General features: G+C 36.4%; 1 protein-coding gene across 3 annotated transcripts in view; it reads left to right on the top strand.

The window, feature by feature from the left end:
- Positions 1-14,881, top strand: part of ccdc71 (coiled-coil domain containing 71) — a 36,360-nt gene extending 21,479 nt beyond the window's left edge. For all 3 annotated transcript variants that reach the window (XM_039771071.1, XM_039771069.1, XM_039771070.1), the window contains one exon: positions 12,172-14,881. In XM_039771071.1, coding sequence (XP_039627005.1) covers positions 12,230-13,360 — 1,131 coding nt within the window. In that variant the 5' untranslated portion in view covers positions 12,172-12,229 and the 3' untranslated portion in view covers positions 13,361-14,881. The remainder of the gene's footprint in view (positions 1-12,171) is intronic.
- The last annotated feature ends 384 nt before the right edge of the window (positions 14,882-15,265 follow it).

The raw sequence follows: 15,265 nt of genomic DNA, 5'->3' as shown, positions 1-15,265 counted from the left end.
AAAGCACTGGGCACCAGTGGTGCATCTGCCAATTCTGGTATTCTATGGCGAATGCCAATCGAGCTGCATGCTGCTGGGCAGTGAGCTCAGGTCCCATTAGAGGACATGGGGCCCTTGGGTCACCCTCATGAAGTCTTTCTGGTTGTTTGGTCAGAGACATTCACACCAGTGGCCTGCTGGAGGTCATTTTGTAGGGCTCTGGCAGTGCTCATCCTGTTCCTCCTTGGCCAAAGGAGCAGATACTGGTCCTGCTGATGGGTTATGGACCTTCTATGGCCCTCTCCAGCTCTCCTAGATTAACTGCTTGTCTCCTAGAATCTCCTCCATGCCCTTGAGACTGTGCAGGGAGACACAGCAAACCTTCTGGCAATGACACGTATTGATGTGCCATCCTGGAGAAGTTGGACTACCTGTGCAACCTCTGTAGGGTCCAGGTATCGCCTCATGCTACAAGTAGTGACACTGACTATAGCCAAATGCAAAACTAGTGAAGAAACGATCAGAAAAGATGAGGAGGGAAAAATGTCAGTGGCCTCCACCTGTTAAACCATTCCTGTTTTGGAGGTCATCTCATTGTTGCCCCTCTAGTGCATCTGTTGTTAATTTCATTAACACCACAGCAGCTGAAACTGATTAACAACCCCCTCTGCTACTTAACTGACCAGATTAATATCCCATAAGTTTCATTGACTTTATGCTATACTCTGATTAAAAAGTGTTCCTTTAATTCTTTTGAGCAGTGTGTATATGTCTATATATCTATCTATCTATATCTATCTATCTATATATATATATCTATATATATCTGTCTATATCTATATATATGTCTATGTCTATATCTATATATATGTCTATATATCTATATCTATCTATCTATCTATATATATATATACTAGCAAAATACCTGCGCTTGGCAGCGGAGAAGTAGTGTGTTAAAGAAGCAATGAAAAAGAAAAGGAAACATTTTGAAAATAACGTAACATGATTGTCAATGTAATTGTTTTGTCACTGTTGTGAGTGATGAGTGGTGTTGTCATATATATATATATATATATATATATCTATATATCTATATATCTATATATCTATATATCTATATCTATATATCTATATCTATATCTATATCTATATCTATATATATATATCTATATATCTATATATATATATATATATATATATATATATATATATCTATATCTATATATATATATATATATATCTATATATATATATATATATATATATATCTATACATATCTACATATATACACACACAGCTATTTCAGATCAGTGCAATACGCTGCTTGTTAAAATGGATAACTCCCACTCTTACGCAAGTCTGCGTGGATATTATGAACTATCGATTTGTTCAAGTTCTATTTAAATTTTAAATAGAAGGAATTTTTATTTAGTCGACAGAAATATCTTTGGTAGGAATGGTAAAAACAGACAGGAATATTATTCCTGAATAAATCAACTCAAACCTTAAACAACTTATAATATTTTGCTCTCCATAAAAATATATCCTGTCTAAATTATACAAGTTAGAAATAAAGTAAACATTAAAAGAACAAACATTCAAATTTCTTTACTCTTATGTAATTTTATATAAAAATAAACTTAGATTTTAAATATCCCAAAAGATTTTGCTCTCCATAAAAATATATCCTGTCAAAATTATACAAATTCAAATATGAACATGCTGCATAACAAAACCTGGAAATATAAATAAAATGTGTTCCTTTCAGCAATAACAAATCAAATCATTCAGTTGTCTTTGCTCATATGTCATTTTAGAGCTGGACGCCTGGCATCTTTTTTTGGCAACAAATTCGTTTATGTTTGGTGTGAGGTTCTGTGTTGTGGAGATTCTCAGGATGGATTGCAGGTGCTCATCAGTGAGGCGACTCCTGTGTGCTGTTTTGTTAGTCTTTATCACTGAGAAGAGCTTCTCACACAGATATGTGCTACCAAACATGCACAAGGTTCGAGCCGCATGTAGGGACTTTTTGTTCTTCAAAGTCACCAAAGCGCCGTGCAAACTCAGTGCGCTCAGTTTATCAGCAAAGTGCGTATTTGGGAACACCGAGTGACGACTTGGTTTAACATTACTTGGCAACAGGGAAAGTGGGCAAATTGCACTGGTGCATTTGTGTCTCCCATAAAAGCAGCTTCACTTGAAATCACTTTGTGATTGTGCACGGGTAAAAACGTCCGCTGAAGTGTCAGATTCTTATTTAATTCTTCTGCTTTCTGTATCTTCTGCATTGCATTCAGGTTACCCTGATGTTTTGTCTCATAGTGCCGTCTTAGATTAAATTCTGTAATTACAGCCACATTAGCTCCACAAATGAGACACACGGGTTCAGTAAACATATACTCAGCCTCCCATCGGTTTTAAAGGCTCTATTTTCAGAATCAACTTTTCTCTTCAGCATCGTGTGAGCTAGCTTCGCAATAACTTGCAGCATCATAAGCTAGACTTGATTAACGCGTAAGTGTTGGCAAGGCAGCTGAAGCGCTGCATTATGGGATCTGTAGTTTATTGTGTTACCAGCGCTTCATATACCTGGGCCATTAATAACAATAATACAGTATATAAAATGATCTCGCGGGCCGAATATAATTACACGCCGGGCGGATGTGGCCCGTGGCCCTTGAGTTTGACAAATATGGACTAAATAGAACTTGAAAAGATATATTTTTGAAATGTGATCGCGCAATTCAGATAGAGTTGACGCACTACAGCCTGCATCCTCCCTCGCTCTTACTTTTTACCGCTCATCTAATGAATACACTGAGTATGGCTTTACCAAAACAATCATTGATGGCGAATAAAGTATCCATTATTCGAGTATGTAGATCGGGATATATATATACCCGCGTATCGCAGCGAGAAGTAGTGTGTTAAAAAGCTAGAAAAGAAAAGGGAACATTTTAAAAATAACGTAACATGACTGTCAATATACAGTATTTGTTTTGTGAGTGTTACTGAGTGTTGCTGTCATCAAGGATTTGATTATCATTATTTCTTTCAATCATGTTCGTATTTGTAGGATGTGTTGTGTTCAAGTTACATTCCGTGTTTGTCAATCGTTGTAAAGATGACAGGTTTCTTTCGATTCGTTTCTTACTGCATCAATAAACAGCTCGTCTTCTTCTTTATCTGAGACCTGACACACTGCATGCACGGGTTTTTTTACACTGTCTTCCTTTAGCGGGACATTGACTTTTTCCACCGTGTGCTTTGTTTCCGCAGTAGCTGGATTTATGAATATGCTTATCAGACGCTTCATATTTTTTGCTGCCTTTTCAATTGTGTAATTCGGTTTTGTTCAGCTCTTTGGAACTGTTGCCTTTTATCTGTGCACTCGTCAGTTCACGTGAGCCTCGGTGTACATGCATCGAAGGTTCCCAGCTGTGCTGGTGCCATCTCATGCTATGTCCATGGCTGTATTTAATGTTACCTTAGTCCTGGCACTTAAAACTTTCTCTCGCAGTTTCGCTGAGTTTGTGTCAAACACCACCCTGACCATCTCATCTTCCTCTCCATAAACACAGTCCTTCACCCGTGAATATTTAGTGGGAGTTTGCTATTGGATTGCCGCTGACGGACGGCCTTATATGGGCAGGCACTAAATTACAAACGCCAGCGCAGCCTGTCTATGAACTTAATTTAAAGTGTAGGTTTACATCGTGCTTTGTTTCCGAAGTAGCAGAACTCATGAACATGGTTGTATATGTCACTCGCTCGCTTCTTATTGTTTCGCTGCCTTCTCAATTATATAATGCATGTTTTCTTCAGCGCTTTTTTGAGGTCTTCCTGGTTTTCTATGTACTGCGTGATTACGTGGGAGGCGTGATGATGTCACACTAAACTCCCCCCCACGGTGTTGAAGCTCATCTCCATTACAGTAAATGGAGAAAACTGCTTCCAGTTATGACCATTACGCATAGAATTTCGATATAAAACCTGCCCAACTTTTGTAAGGAAGCTGTAAGGAATGAACCTGCCAAATTTCAGCCTTCCACCCACACGGGAAGTTGGAGAATTAGTGATGAGTCAGTGAGTGAGTGAGTGAGGGCTTTGCCTTTTATTAGTATATATACCTATATATATATATATCTATATCTATATATCTATATCTATATCTATATCTATATCTATATCTATATCTATATCTATCAATCACTGTCAAGGAACACTGTGTGGGCACCGTTTTTAACTGTGGGATGTTAGAAAATACCGTTTAAAGGAATGCATTTAATGTAGTCTACTAATAAAGGTAACTGCATTTTATTTCTGTCTATTTTTGAATGACCAATTGTTACTAAAACATTTAGTAATCAATAATTTGATATCTGACTCTATTTTAATTTACTTCATCTAAATGTCAAATACTTACGCTTTCAAATCAGTTAACCAAGTCCCTAAGTGCACTTGAATATTATACCATGTGTATATTCTTTGACTTTATTAGAATGTTGTGATGATTCCATTTTTGGAATGAATTGCATTTTACACATTGTAATGTACAAATTTGTATTTATCATCAATAAACTTATTTAAAAAGCCTGTTATTATTGCTGCTTTCACAGACAGTCCATATACCTTTTCACACATAAATTTAATGGGGAACATCTACACCTTTACCAGATTCCTTCGTGTTTGTATCTGTGATCCACAACTGCAACCCTTTTACATGTGTATTGGTTGAGTACTGTAAAAAAAAAAATGGCATCTGGAGTTTTGAAAATAGTCAAGTTACTGTAAGCAGTTTTTATACAGTCAAATAACTGTTTTTGCTTTTAAATATATATTTATATTTTTTTTTATAAATTTGAATTGGTTAAATTTATTTGTAACAGTTGTAACTATCATTCTTTTTACTGACCTAAAATGGATAGGAGAATTCAGAAATGGATGACCGAGATGCGTCTCATTTCTTTGTAAAATGTGTTCAGTGTTAAGTAGAAAAATAGTTCATGGTGCTCAATATAGTATCATATAAAAGAACTGCTAAAACATGTTAAGACTGGTTTAATCCTACCTTTCTCATTGTATCTAATAGTACTAAATTCAGTAATATCATTATGATTCCCCAACCGTGGAGTCTTTTGTAAATATGATTTTGCTCTCTCAATTTCTTTTCAGTTTATCTTGCCATTTTTAACTTTTGATGTATTGCTATTCAGGATTGTCATAAGTGCCTTTATAAAAATGAATGTAGTATTCTATTCTTTTTTTATCTGCCAGGCTTTTCCTATTGTGAGCCTCTTTATAGTACTGTCTAGTGTGCTGCATATTAAAAAAAAAAAATCACAAAGCAAGCATTTGTTAGTCGCACAATAGCAAAGTATGAGATTTTAACTGTTGTATTGATACTCCTAATGTAAAACAAACTTGATTTCTGTGCTATTAAAGAAGTGTTTACAAGAGGAGTGAGTTCAACAGTTACTTTTTAGTAGTTAATTTTAATAAGCAGTAAATCAATACACCAAACGTAGGTTTATCCTGTAGAAAGTAGTTCCATTTTTTATTATTTGAGGACACACATCCACTTAAAGAGATTACATTTAATCTTTCCTTCTGTTTAGAATATAGAGTGGAGGCTGTTACTAATCTTAGCAATGCTTGTGCCTAGTTCCAGCTGTGTTTGATCCAGGATTTTTATTGAATCAAACAAGTCGAATTTATACAAAAGTCTTGCCTGCACTCACTGTTTTGCCACAATTTTGTATAATTATAACAATATTCAGCTTAATGGGAGAACTTCAGTATAGGTCATTATTTACAACAACAAAAAAAGCACTTACACCACACATGGCAGGGTCTGTCCAAAAATATTGTCCGGATTAACCAGAATTGGGCATTAGGTTTTTACGTGAAAAGATGACTCTGCAGGACCTTGACAGATTCAAACTGAATTTTTAAACTAACTCTTTAAAACAGTAAAGTCTGCACAGATGATGCTCCTGTTCTCCTGGTGTTTCTTTTCCTTCATGCTTGAATAGAAAATTTACAAGCTACAAAATATTCAATGCTGAACATAAAAACACCATAAAAAGCGTACGGTATATTGTCAAATCTGCTTAATCTAATTCTGGGTTGTCGGAAGCTGGCGACTATCCTGGCCTGTACTACAGTATACAAGGTAGGAACTACCATTATACCATACAAATCTATTGCATGGTACACACATGCACACCCGTATTTTCTCACCATTGGAGCAATTTAGAGTTTGCAATCCACATTTTAAAAAAACGCATCATTGTAAATGTGCAAGAAAACCCTTCACAGATACAGACTGTACAGACTCCACAGAAACAACAACCTGAAGTTGGATTCATACCCAGGACCCCTGATCGAAGAGGCAGCAGTTCTGTCCTACTTGTCCCCATTGCATGTACTTAAATGTACAGTTAGTGATAATATTTCTAGTAATTTACTGAAAAATAAACTACAAATTAATAAAACTTTATACTAATAAAAACAACAAGACCACATTCAGGAATTAACCAGTATGATTTATGGTTAGGTCATAAGTATTTGAAGAGTGATACAGTTTTCGTCATTTTGGCACTGTGCAGCACCATAATGGATTATTATGTGATTGAAATGTAGACTTGCAGTTTTAATTTAAGGCATTTAACAAAACCATTGTATGAGCCATTTAGAAAAGACAGCCATTTTTATACATGATCCCCTCATTTTCAGGTGCTGAAAAGTATTTGGACAAACCCTCTGTTTTTACTTTCTTGATCTTCTCTTGATTGCAGACTTTGGCAATGATAGGCCTACCTCCCAGTGAGTGTTTTTGGTTTGAGTAAATGTCATGAATTGTTTTGGTTTTTTTTTCTTTACCAAGGAAAGAATTCTGTAGTCACCCAGCACAGTTGTCTTGCATGGTTGTTCGGGTCTTCTGGTGTTGCAGAGCTCACCAGTGCGTTCCTTTAAGAATGTACCAGATGGCTGATTTGACCACTCCTCATGTTTCTACTATCACTTGGATGAGTTTTTTTTGTTTTATTTGCCCAGTCTTTGCCTGTGTTTACTTACATAGACAGCTCTTTGAACCTCGTATTGAGAGTTCACAGCAACAGCTTGCATTGCAAATTCCACACTTGGAATCAGTTCCAGACTTTCTGCTTGCTTAGTAGTTAATGAAATACTGAGGGACCTGCTCACACCTGGCTAACATATATATATATATATATATATATATATATATATATATATATATATATATATATATATATATATAATATAAAAAATGCTTTGGTTGCACAGTATATCAGGTTGTCTTTGAGCCCTGAGATAGGGCAAGACCTGCATTCAAATTTTGGAGCACTGACAAATTAAAGTCTGCCCTGAAACCTGCACACGTGTACCCATGGACCAGCATGAAGCCAGATACAATAGGATTTCTCTCTTTTTATATTATTTATTGTGAGGTTATAGTGGATATCGATCAAGTCTCGCAATTTTTAGCGTGATCCTGTACCGAAGTGCCTATTCTATTGCGTGCAGCCCTGAACAGGGAGGTGCTGCATGTGCCATTGTGCCAACTCTTAAGAATGCCATGTGTAACCGGCTGCCTTCTTTCAGTGGCTTTCTAGTAAAGGTACATACCATCTAGTGGTGTGTGAATAAATTGGCCCACAGACAAAATAAGCAGATTTCACAATAAAGGGTTAAACCAGACTGTGGTTTGTAATTCTGATGATATCTTGATGCAGAATATGTTAAGCTGAGTGATAATGTTGATGAAAATGTTTGCAGTGTGGATATATCTGAATGTGACAGAATATCTACCTGTGCCGTTTGTAATGGAAAGTTAGTCATAGTGTTTTCTTGTTTGATATGACTAATTTAATAAGGCACTTGTAGGTACATCATTCTGCTGAGCACGCTGAGTTTAAAAATGCTGTGAGAGCAGCAAAACTGGTAACAGCAGCAGCTTTGTCTCGGCCATCTGTAACGATATTGTTTGCAAAGAAACAGAAATATGATCATAACAGCAAAAAAATCAAATGGCATTATGATTAAAAAAAATGGGGTTCACTGTTTGAGATGATCAACTCTTTCATGTTGTAGTGTGAGTTTCCATAGTTTGATTCATCAGTTTAACGCATGATACACTCTACCAAGCTGGCGATTCTCTTCAAATATGGGACTATCTGAGGTAAAATTCTGTGTAATACATTGTTTTGGTAATCATCCAAAAATGTAGTGTGTATATTTGTACGTTCAGGTGTGATTCAAAATTTTAATAGTACGTATCAACTCGGTATTATAACATTTTTGTTATTTTTTTTTTTCTTCGTACCATGCAGCAACAATGTTTTAGTCTTCTGGTAGCTATGTACAGCCTAACAGAGGGATAACGAATCATCTTTTACAGTAGGAGAGCTACTTGCGTATTTAGCTTAGGCACTTCTAATCATTATATTAACATAATACTGATAAGGTTTCTAGGAAATGTAATTGATAAGCCATCTCAAGTTAAATCTAGTGTTTGTAGCCGCTGCAGTGGTAATTATTGTTATTGAATAACAAAAAGGCATTTTTCTACATGATGTACTGTTTACAGCTGTAACAAAATAAATGTACACCTAATATGGTTCATCATATGAAACATTGTTTTAAAATTTATTTTAATTGTAATTAGCTTTGTTTTCATATTACTTTTACTATCTGATGACGTCACCCCTACTGCACTTACTTAACATTGAAATGGCAGTTGAAAAGTTGTAAAACAATGTCGAATCTTACACTTCAGTATCATTTGGGATGGTAAGACAAGCTATAGTGTGGAAGACAGGAAAATATCTAACACAGTGGAGGGAGAAAAGGATTACTTGTAAATAGCTTAGTCATGGGGTGGATGGTGTTGTGGTGCTCAGGATTAAAGAAAGACAAAATTTTAGATGAAGGAGGGAAAAGTAGTCAATGGCTAATGGGGGGCTGGGGGCTGAGCACACCAGAACGATGAAGTGTACAGTAAGGACTGAGAGCAAACTGTTTAGTTTACCTTAGCACGGAATTCTCCGGATTTAGAAATTTCAGCAGTTTACGTTTAAACAATGCATCCCTATATGTGTGTCATGCAGGAAGGTCAACAACCGTCATTTACATGGACAGATAATAGCAGATGGTTTCAAGATGGTGAGAATGAATAACCAGGGCAGGAGTAGAGGATTTTATATTACAACAATTATAATTGTCATTTTTAATTATAAGTTTAAAAACTGTTTAGAGATGTATTAAGAAACTATTATTACAATATATTATTAGGCTCAAAGTGACTGTTTATGGTGTTTATGTGTATATGTGAATAGGTCATGTAAAGATTTTTAGGTGTATATAAAACTGCATCTCTGTTATGGATGTTGATAAGCTTCCACAATTTCTACAGTCAGAACATTGCTATGTTTTTATATTCCTCATCTCTCTGCATTAAAGCTGATGTGGAATTATTGGTAACTTCAGTTTCTGTACCCATGTACCTTTTAAGTTTATAGATTATCAAAATGTATTAGTTCTGAGAATTGATTAAAAAATTAACTAATCATATCATTGTATGTAATTAATTGTGATTAAACGCATCTAACATTAAAACATCCATCCATCCATTGTCTAACCCGCTGAATCCGAATACAGGGTCACGGGGGTCTGCTGGAGCCAATCCCAGCCAACACAGGGCACAAGGCAGGAACCAATCCTGGGCAGGGTGCCAACCCACCGCAGGACACACACAAACACACCCACACACCAAGCACACACTAGGGCCGATCTAGAATCGCCAATCCAGCTAACCTGCATGTCTTTGGATTGTGGGAGGAAACCGGAGCGCCCAGAGGAAACCCACGCAGACACGGGGAGAACATGCAAACTCCACGCAGGGAGGACCCGGGAAGCGAACCCGAGTCTCCTAACTGCGAGGCAGCAGTGCCGTGCCGCCACATTAAAACATATAATCATAAAATAAGTACATAAATCATGAAGTAAAAACACACTGAATTACAAAAGAAAACGTAGAATCAGAAATCTACAATCACATCAGTGTGAACCAGTGAGGACTCATTGAAAACATTTCAGCCTTTTGAAGCACTTTCAAGAGAGAGACCATATCTCCTTTAGCAACCATTAAAAATATTCCCAATGTCAAGATACACTGAAACTACTAGGAAAAGTGCTGACACAAATCAAATAGTGGAAACTGAAGAAAAAAAAATTATTTTATCTAGACTGGGTTGATTTACTGTGTGGCTACAGTGCTTGAACCAAGTTATGTTAACAGCTACATCACGTATTGCAAGACTAACAGAACAAGTAAAAAGAAGTTTACAGGCAGGTTTGTTTCATTGTAATTCAAGTAATTATTTTTTGCAACACCAATTTTGACATTGATGAAACTTAACATGAATTTAACATTAAAGTTTCATCTACTTTTCAGAGCTCCAAAATAATATGTAATATGAAATGTTTAATCCAATCCCTTCATTTTATTAATAACTAAAAATATTTTAAAGGCCAGATTATGCCCTTAAAAGTGCTGTTTTTAAGCTTTTCAATGAGCTTTCCGGGGTGAAGAAAAGTACCTCTGACTCAAGGGGATTTTTTTATATATATATTTTAAACAAACAAAACCTGTTTCTAAACTTTAGAAAGCAGCTCTAACTCACACACCATTAATCGTGTTCAAGTTTCCTCCAATATGCGTTACAATGATGATGATAAAATAAATTTAAGAGCATACACTATCAATATGAACTTCCTCTTTAATGTTAACTACTGAGGTTTTCATTCCAGCCCTTTAACTAGTGGGTCTTTCAGTGGCGGCGCCTTCTGTGATAAATTAAAACATGCAGCCGTTGCTTTGCCTCCTGATGTTGTTAATTGCTTTGTAATTTGCCTCTTGTAACAATGAAAAATGCAGTTTTATTTTATATAAATCAGTCAGTCATTTTCTAACCTGCTTAGTCCTGAACAGTATCAAAGGGGTTTGCCAGAGCCTATCCCAGCTAGCATAGGTCACCAAACATGGCACCAAGTCCATCACGGGGCAAACACATGCCTACAATCCAACCACAGGCTAGGGCCAATTTAGTATTGCCAATCCACCTAACCTGCATTTCTTTGGAAAGTGGGAGGAAACCCATGCAGACATAGGGAGAACTTGCAAACTCCAGGCAGGGAGGACCGGGACATGAACCTTGGTCTCAACCACTGTGCCACTGTACTGCCTATTTTATTTAAATCTTTTATTTAATCATACCATATGCATTAATTTTAGTCAAAAGTCTAATCATTTGCTTTTATTTGACAAAAGAAGCTTACTTAGTTAGAATTTAGTCACACTTCCTACATATTTGGTACTAAATGTTTCTACAGTAGCTAGCTATACAAATAGCAGTGACTTTTTTCTTTTATCATTCCATCCTGTATTAAACCAGTTGAGTGTAACAAACCCATAATTTATTTTGGTAAAAAAGGGAACCAGTAGTGGATGAGTCAGTCACTTTTTTCTAAATCTAATAACTAGTGCTCTTTCGTTCACTTATTAAATTCTCATACTATGTACTTTCTTGGTGTTGATTGGGGGGGTTTAACTTTTAACATTTTGTTGGGATGACAAAGTGCTAAATTGACAGGTTACATCAAGTGTGGTCCATAGAAAATTGAAACATATTTGAAATATTCACTGAATGAAAGACAGAAATCATGAGGTACATTTGCTTTGATGCCTTGTAAACATTTGTTTTATTTTTGCTTTTTAGTGACTTGAGGGCCGATTACAGCTCTTGAGAACATCTGTCAAACAGATTGAAAATCAAAGAGAACACCTTGAGCTGCTAATCAGAAAAGTATTAACCAACTATAAAAAAAACAAAAAAAAGTTCAATGACAACATAAGTGTCTGGAATCAAATATTTATATGGGGGGACTTTTACTGGCCAACCGTTAGAAAAATGTGCATTTGCCTTGCTAGTCATGAAATACATGGTGGATGTAAAAGTAAGCACATGGAATGAAGAAATTCTCCATTAAACAATGCTTTGCCGTTGAAAAAGAAATGCATGAATGTGCTGCCTTCAGTTGTGTAGTTAGTTGGAGAATCTGCCGTACATTGTCTCTGACCTGATTTATTATTTGTCTATCCACAGGGGCCTTCTTGCTCACAACTTACTTTAAGGACTTGCTGCTTAGTCTTTGGCTTATGCCATGAGTTGTAAAGAAGACACTGCAGAGAAGAAGGCAGTCCATTCATGGTCTAGAATTTCATCAGCGGGAGAAACTGCATTGCTAGAAGCATTGAGGGTATTTAGCCCGATGTCCAAAGACCTTCTTGACACTGAAACACAGCTGGTATCATTTCTTCAAGGTCTAAAAGAGGAGGGCCACAAGGCAACAATTTTAAGAAGTAAAGACGTTTATGGTTATGAGTCCTGCATGGCTAAGACGCCACCACTAGAGAAGGTCTCTAAGCCTATAGACACCAGCACCAAAGTTGTAAAGGGGTTAAAGCCAGTGAAAAAGCGTGCCCGAAAAACATCCAAGAAAAAGGATAATGACTGTACTTTGCTAAATGCAACTGCTGAAATCATTCTGAAGAGGCAGCCTAAAATAATGTTAACAAACCTTTCGAAGGAGTCCCTCAGACGCACTGTAGCAGTCCTTGCCAGTCAGTCGTCCTCCACATCTTGCATCAGAGATGATCAAAGAATGCAGCCCTGCTTGAAGTTAACAAAAATAGCAGTGCCAACAGGGAGCCCTACAGCCAAGCTACAGATACATTCAGATTTTGGATCACTAGGAATTTCCAGGCCTGGTTCCCGTATTGTACCAGGCGAGCCATTGGAAAAGGCCCCAAACGGACTGAAACTGGAGAGAACGAGAGTGAACTCCTGCCCAGTTAAAATGACTGTGAAACTGGTTGGCGGCTCCCCACCAGTATGTCAGAATGGAAGAGTGTTGAGGGAAAGCAATAACTGCAAAACCACGTTAGTGAAAAACTGCAAAGTTTCAAGCACAGCCGCTCCAATTAGATCAAATGTGTGGCGGGCTAAATCTGTGAAGGTGTTGAATGGCCAGCAGGAACATGATATCGTAAAGAGGAAACGGCCAGAAGAATCTGCAGAAACACATCCAAGAAAAAAGGGCAAAGCTACAGTGATAACAGATTATAGTCAAGATAAAGCAGACCTAAGCAAAAACAGCCTGAGATCCAAGGTAATCAAGGTAGATGACTCTTCTTCAGATGAAGACGTTAGACGGAAAGCCCAGAAGATCTTGATGGTCAACCTTTCTCCGGTAATAGAAATAAGACCTCTGGTATCGTATTCCACTTACTGAGACTCCTGGCAGGGGGAACGCTTGTTTTCACAAATCCCAATGCAGGCCAGCCTCAGTATTCAAGCAAATGACTGGTTAAGGGGAGCCATCTTGGCTGGATGTTTGCTTGAGTGTGACTGAGAATGGCCGTGCAGGGGCAGCAAGAGACTCACTTCATGTACTTGTGGCAACTGAAAGAGGTTCTTGAAGGCATAACAGTGGTCTCCAGAAAAGTCTGACTGAACTGCTGGAGGTCATTTTTGTTGTGTGCATAAATATATATATATATATATATTTTTCTCCTTCTAAAACTTATTCACCCCTGCTACTTTAAAATGGTGCAGTTTTTGCATAGATGTTTAGAAGACTTCACGTGAAGTTAAAAAGTAAACCTTGGACTTTGTAATATATTGCACTGTGATCTTTTTTTTTTCCTTTTTTGAATTCCCATTGTAAAGGATCAAAATGTTGAATGATAGATAAGCCATGTCATCTTTTTACTATGCAGTATCCATCGATAATGTATTTTTAATAGGGAGCAGAAATATTCTTTTTTTAGGGTAAGATTTCTATTCGTAACAAGCTATAATTGTTTTTCCTTTCTTTTTAAGGGCGTTCCTTCTGTTGGTGCCATCTTGGTTGAAATCCATATTTAAGTGTTGTTCATCTGTTTAAAATGTGCCTGAAGCATGGTGGTTATATATTGAACAGTGTCATGCTAGTTCTGGCCTGTGCTTTCTTCTCTTAGGATTTCTTTTGATTTTTTTTTTTGATTTTTTTATTAATTGTGTGGACTCATAGAACTTAGTTAGCCATGATTGATTTATTTTATTTTCCACTACAGCTTATTCCTTCTGCACAATGTAGTATATTTATGGCTCTTTATGAGGTCTAACTGTTATTACTTAAATTGCAAAAGGTAGTTTAGTGCATTTTTCATCAGGTAAAGCAAGGTTAGTAATAATCTTTCTTAAATGTATGTAGTTAGCACTTATTGCTTGAAAATCAGTTATAAATAGTAAAATGCAAAATTAGCTTACAGGAGTAGTTCATTTTTCCAGACAAACATGCGCATGCATTATCATTGTAAAGTAAATGATGGTTTCCATCAAAGGCCAAGGCAGTCAATGTCATCAATTTTTTTTTTTATTTTTTTTTCCAATTTTGGCCAAAAAGTAAAAGATATTTATTTGGTAAATGCTGCTGCAAGGAAATATTTTTAAAGTGTATTTTCAAGCTAGAAGTGTTACTTTTCTATTTGCATTTTATTCATCACCAGTTGTATTATATTGTTTATGTCCTAATTTATTTTATTTTATTTTTTGTTAAGATTTTGTCAATAATATTTGCTTGAGCTTCCCAATAAATAAGGTAATTATGATCTGCACTGTTAAAGCAGTAGAAAACTCAACAAGAAAAAAAGTTCTTTAAAGAATACATGAGTTTGCTATCCAAAGACCACTTGTATTAATTTATTTCATGTTATGTATGTGTGTGTGTGTGTGTGTATATAATATATATATACACACACAGATACAGTGCATCCGCAAAGTATTCACAGCGCATCAATCTTTCCACATTTTGTTATGTTACAGTCTTATTCCAAAATGGATTACATTTTTTTCCTCAGAATTCTACACACACATCCCATAATGACAACGTGAAAAAGTTTACTTGAGGTTTTTGCAAATTTATTAAAAATAAAAAAACTGAGAAATCACATGTACATAAGTATTCACAGCCTTTGCTCAATACTTTGTCGATGCACCTTTGGCAGCAATTACAGCCTCAAGTCTTTTTGAATATGATGCCACAAGCTTGGCACACCTATCCTTGGCCAGTTTAAGCCCATTCCTCTTTGCAGCACCTCTCAAGCTCCATCAGGTTGGATGGGAAGCGTCGGTGCACAGCCATTTTAAGATCTCT

Source organism: Polypterus senegalus, chromosome 12 (genome assembly GCF_016835505.1).
Source record: "Polypterus senegalus isolate Bchr_013 chromosome 12, ASM1683550v1, whole genome shotgun sequence".
Lineage (NCBI taxonomy): Eukaryota > Metazoa > Chordata > Cladistia > Polypteriformes > Polypteridae > Polypterus > Polypterus senegalus.
The sequence above is the reverse complement of the archived record's forward strand: the minus strand, read 5'-3'. Positions and strand labels throughout refer to the sequence as shown.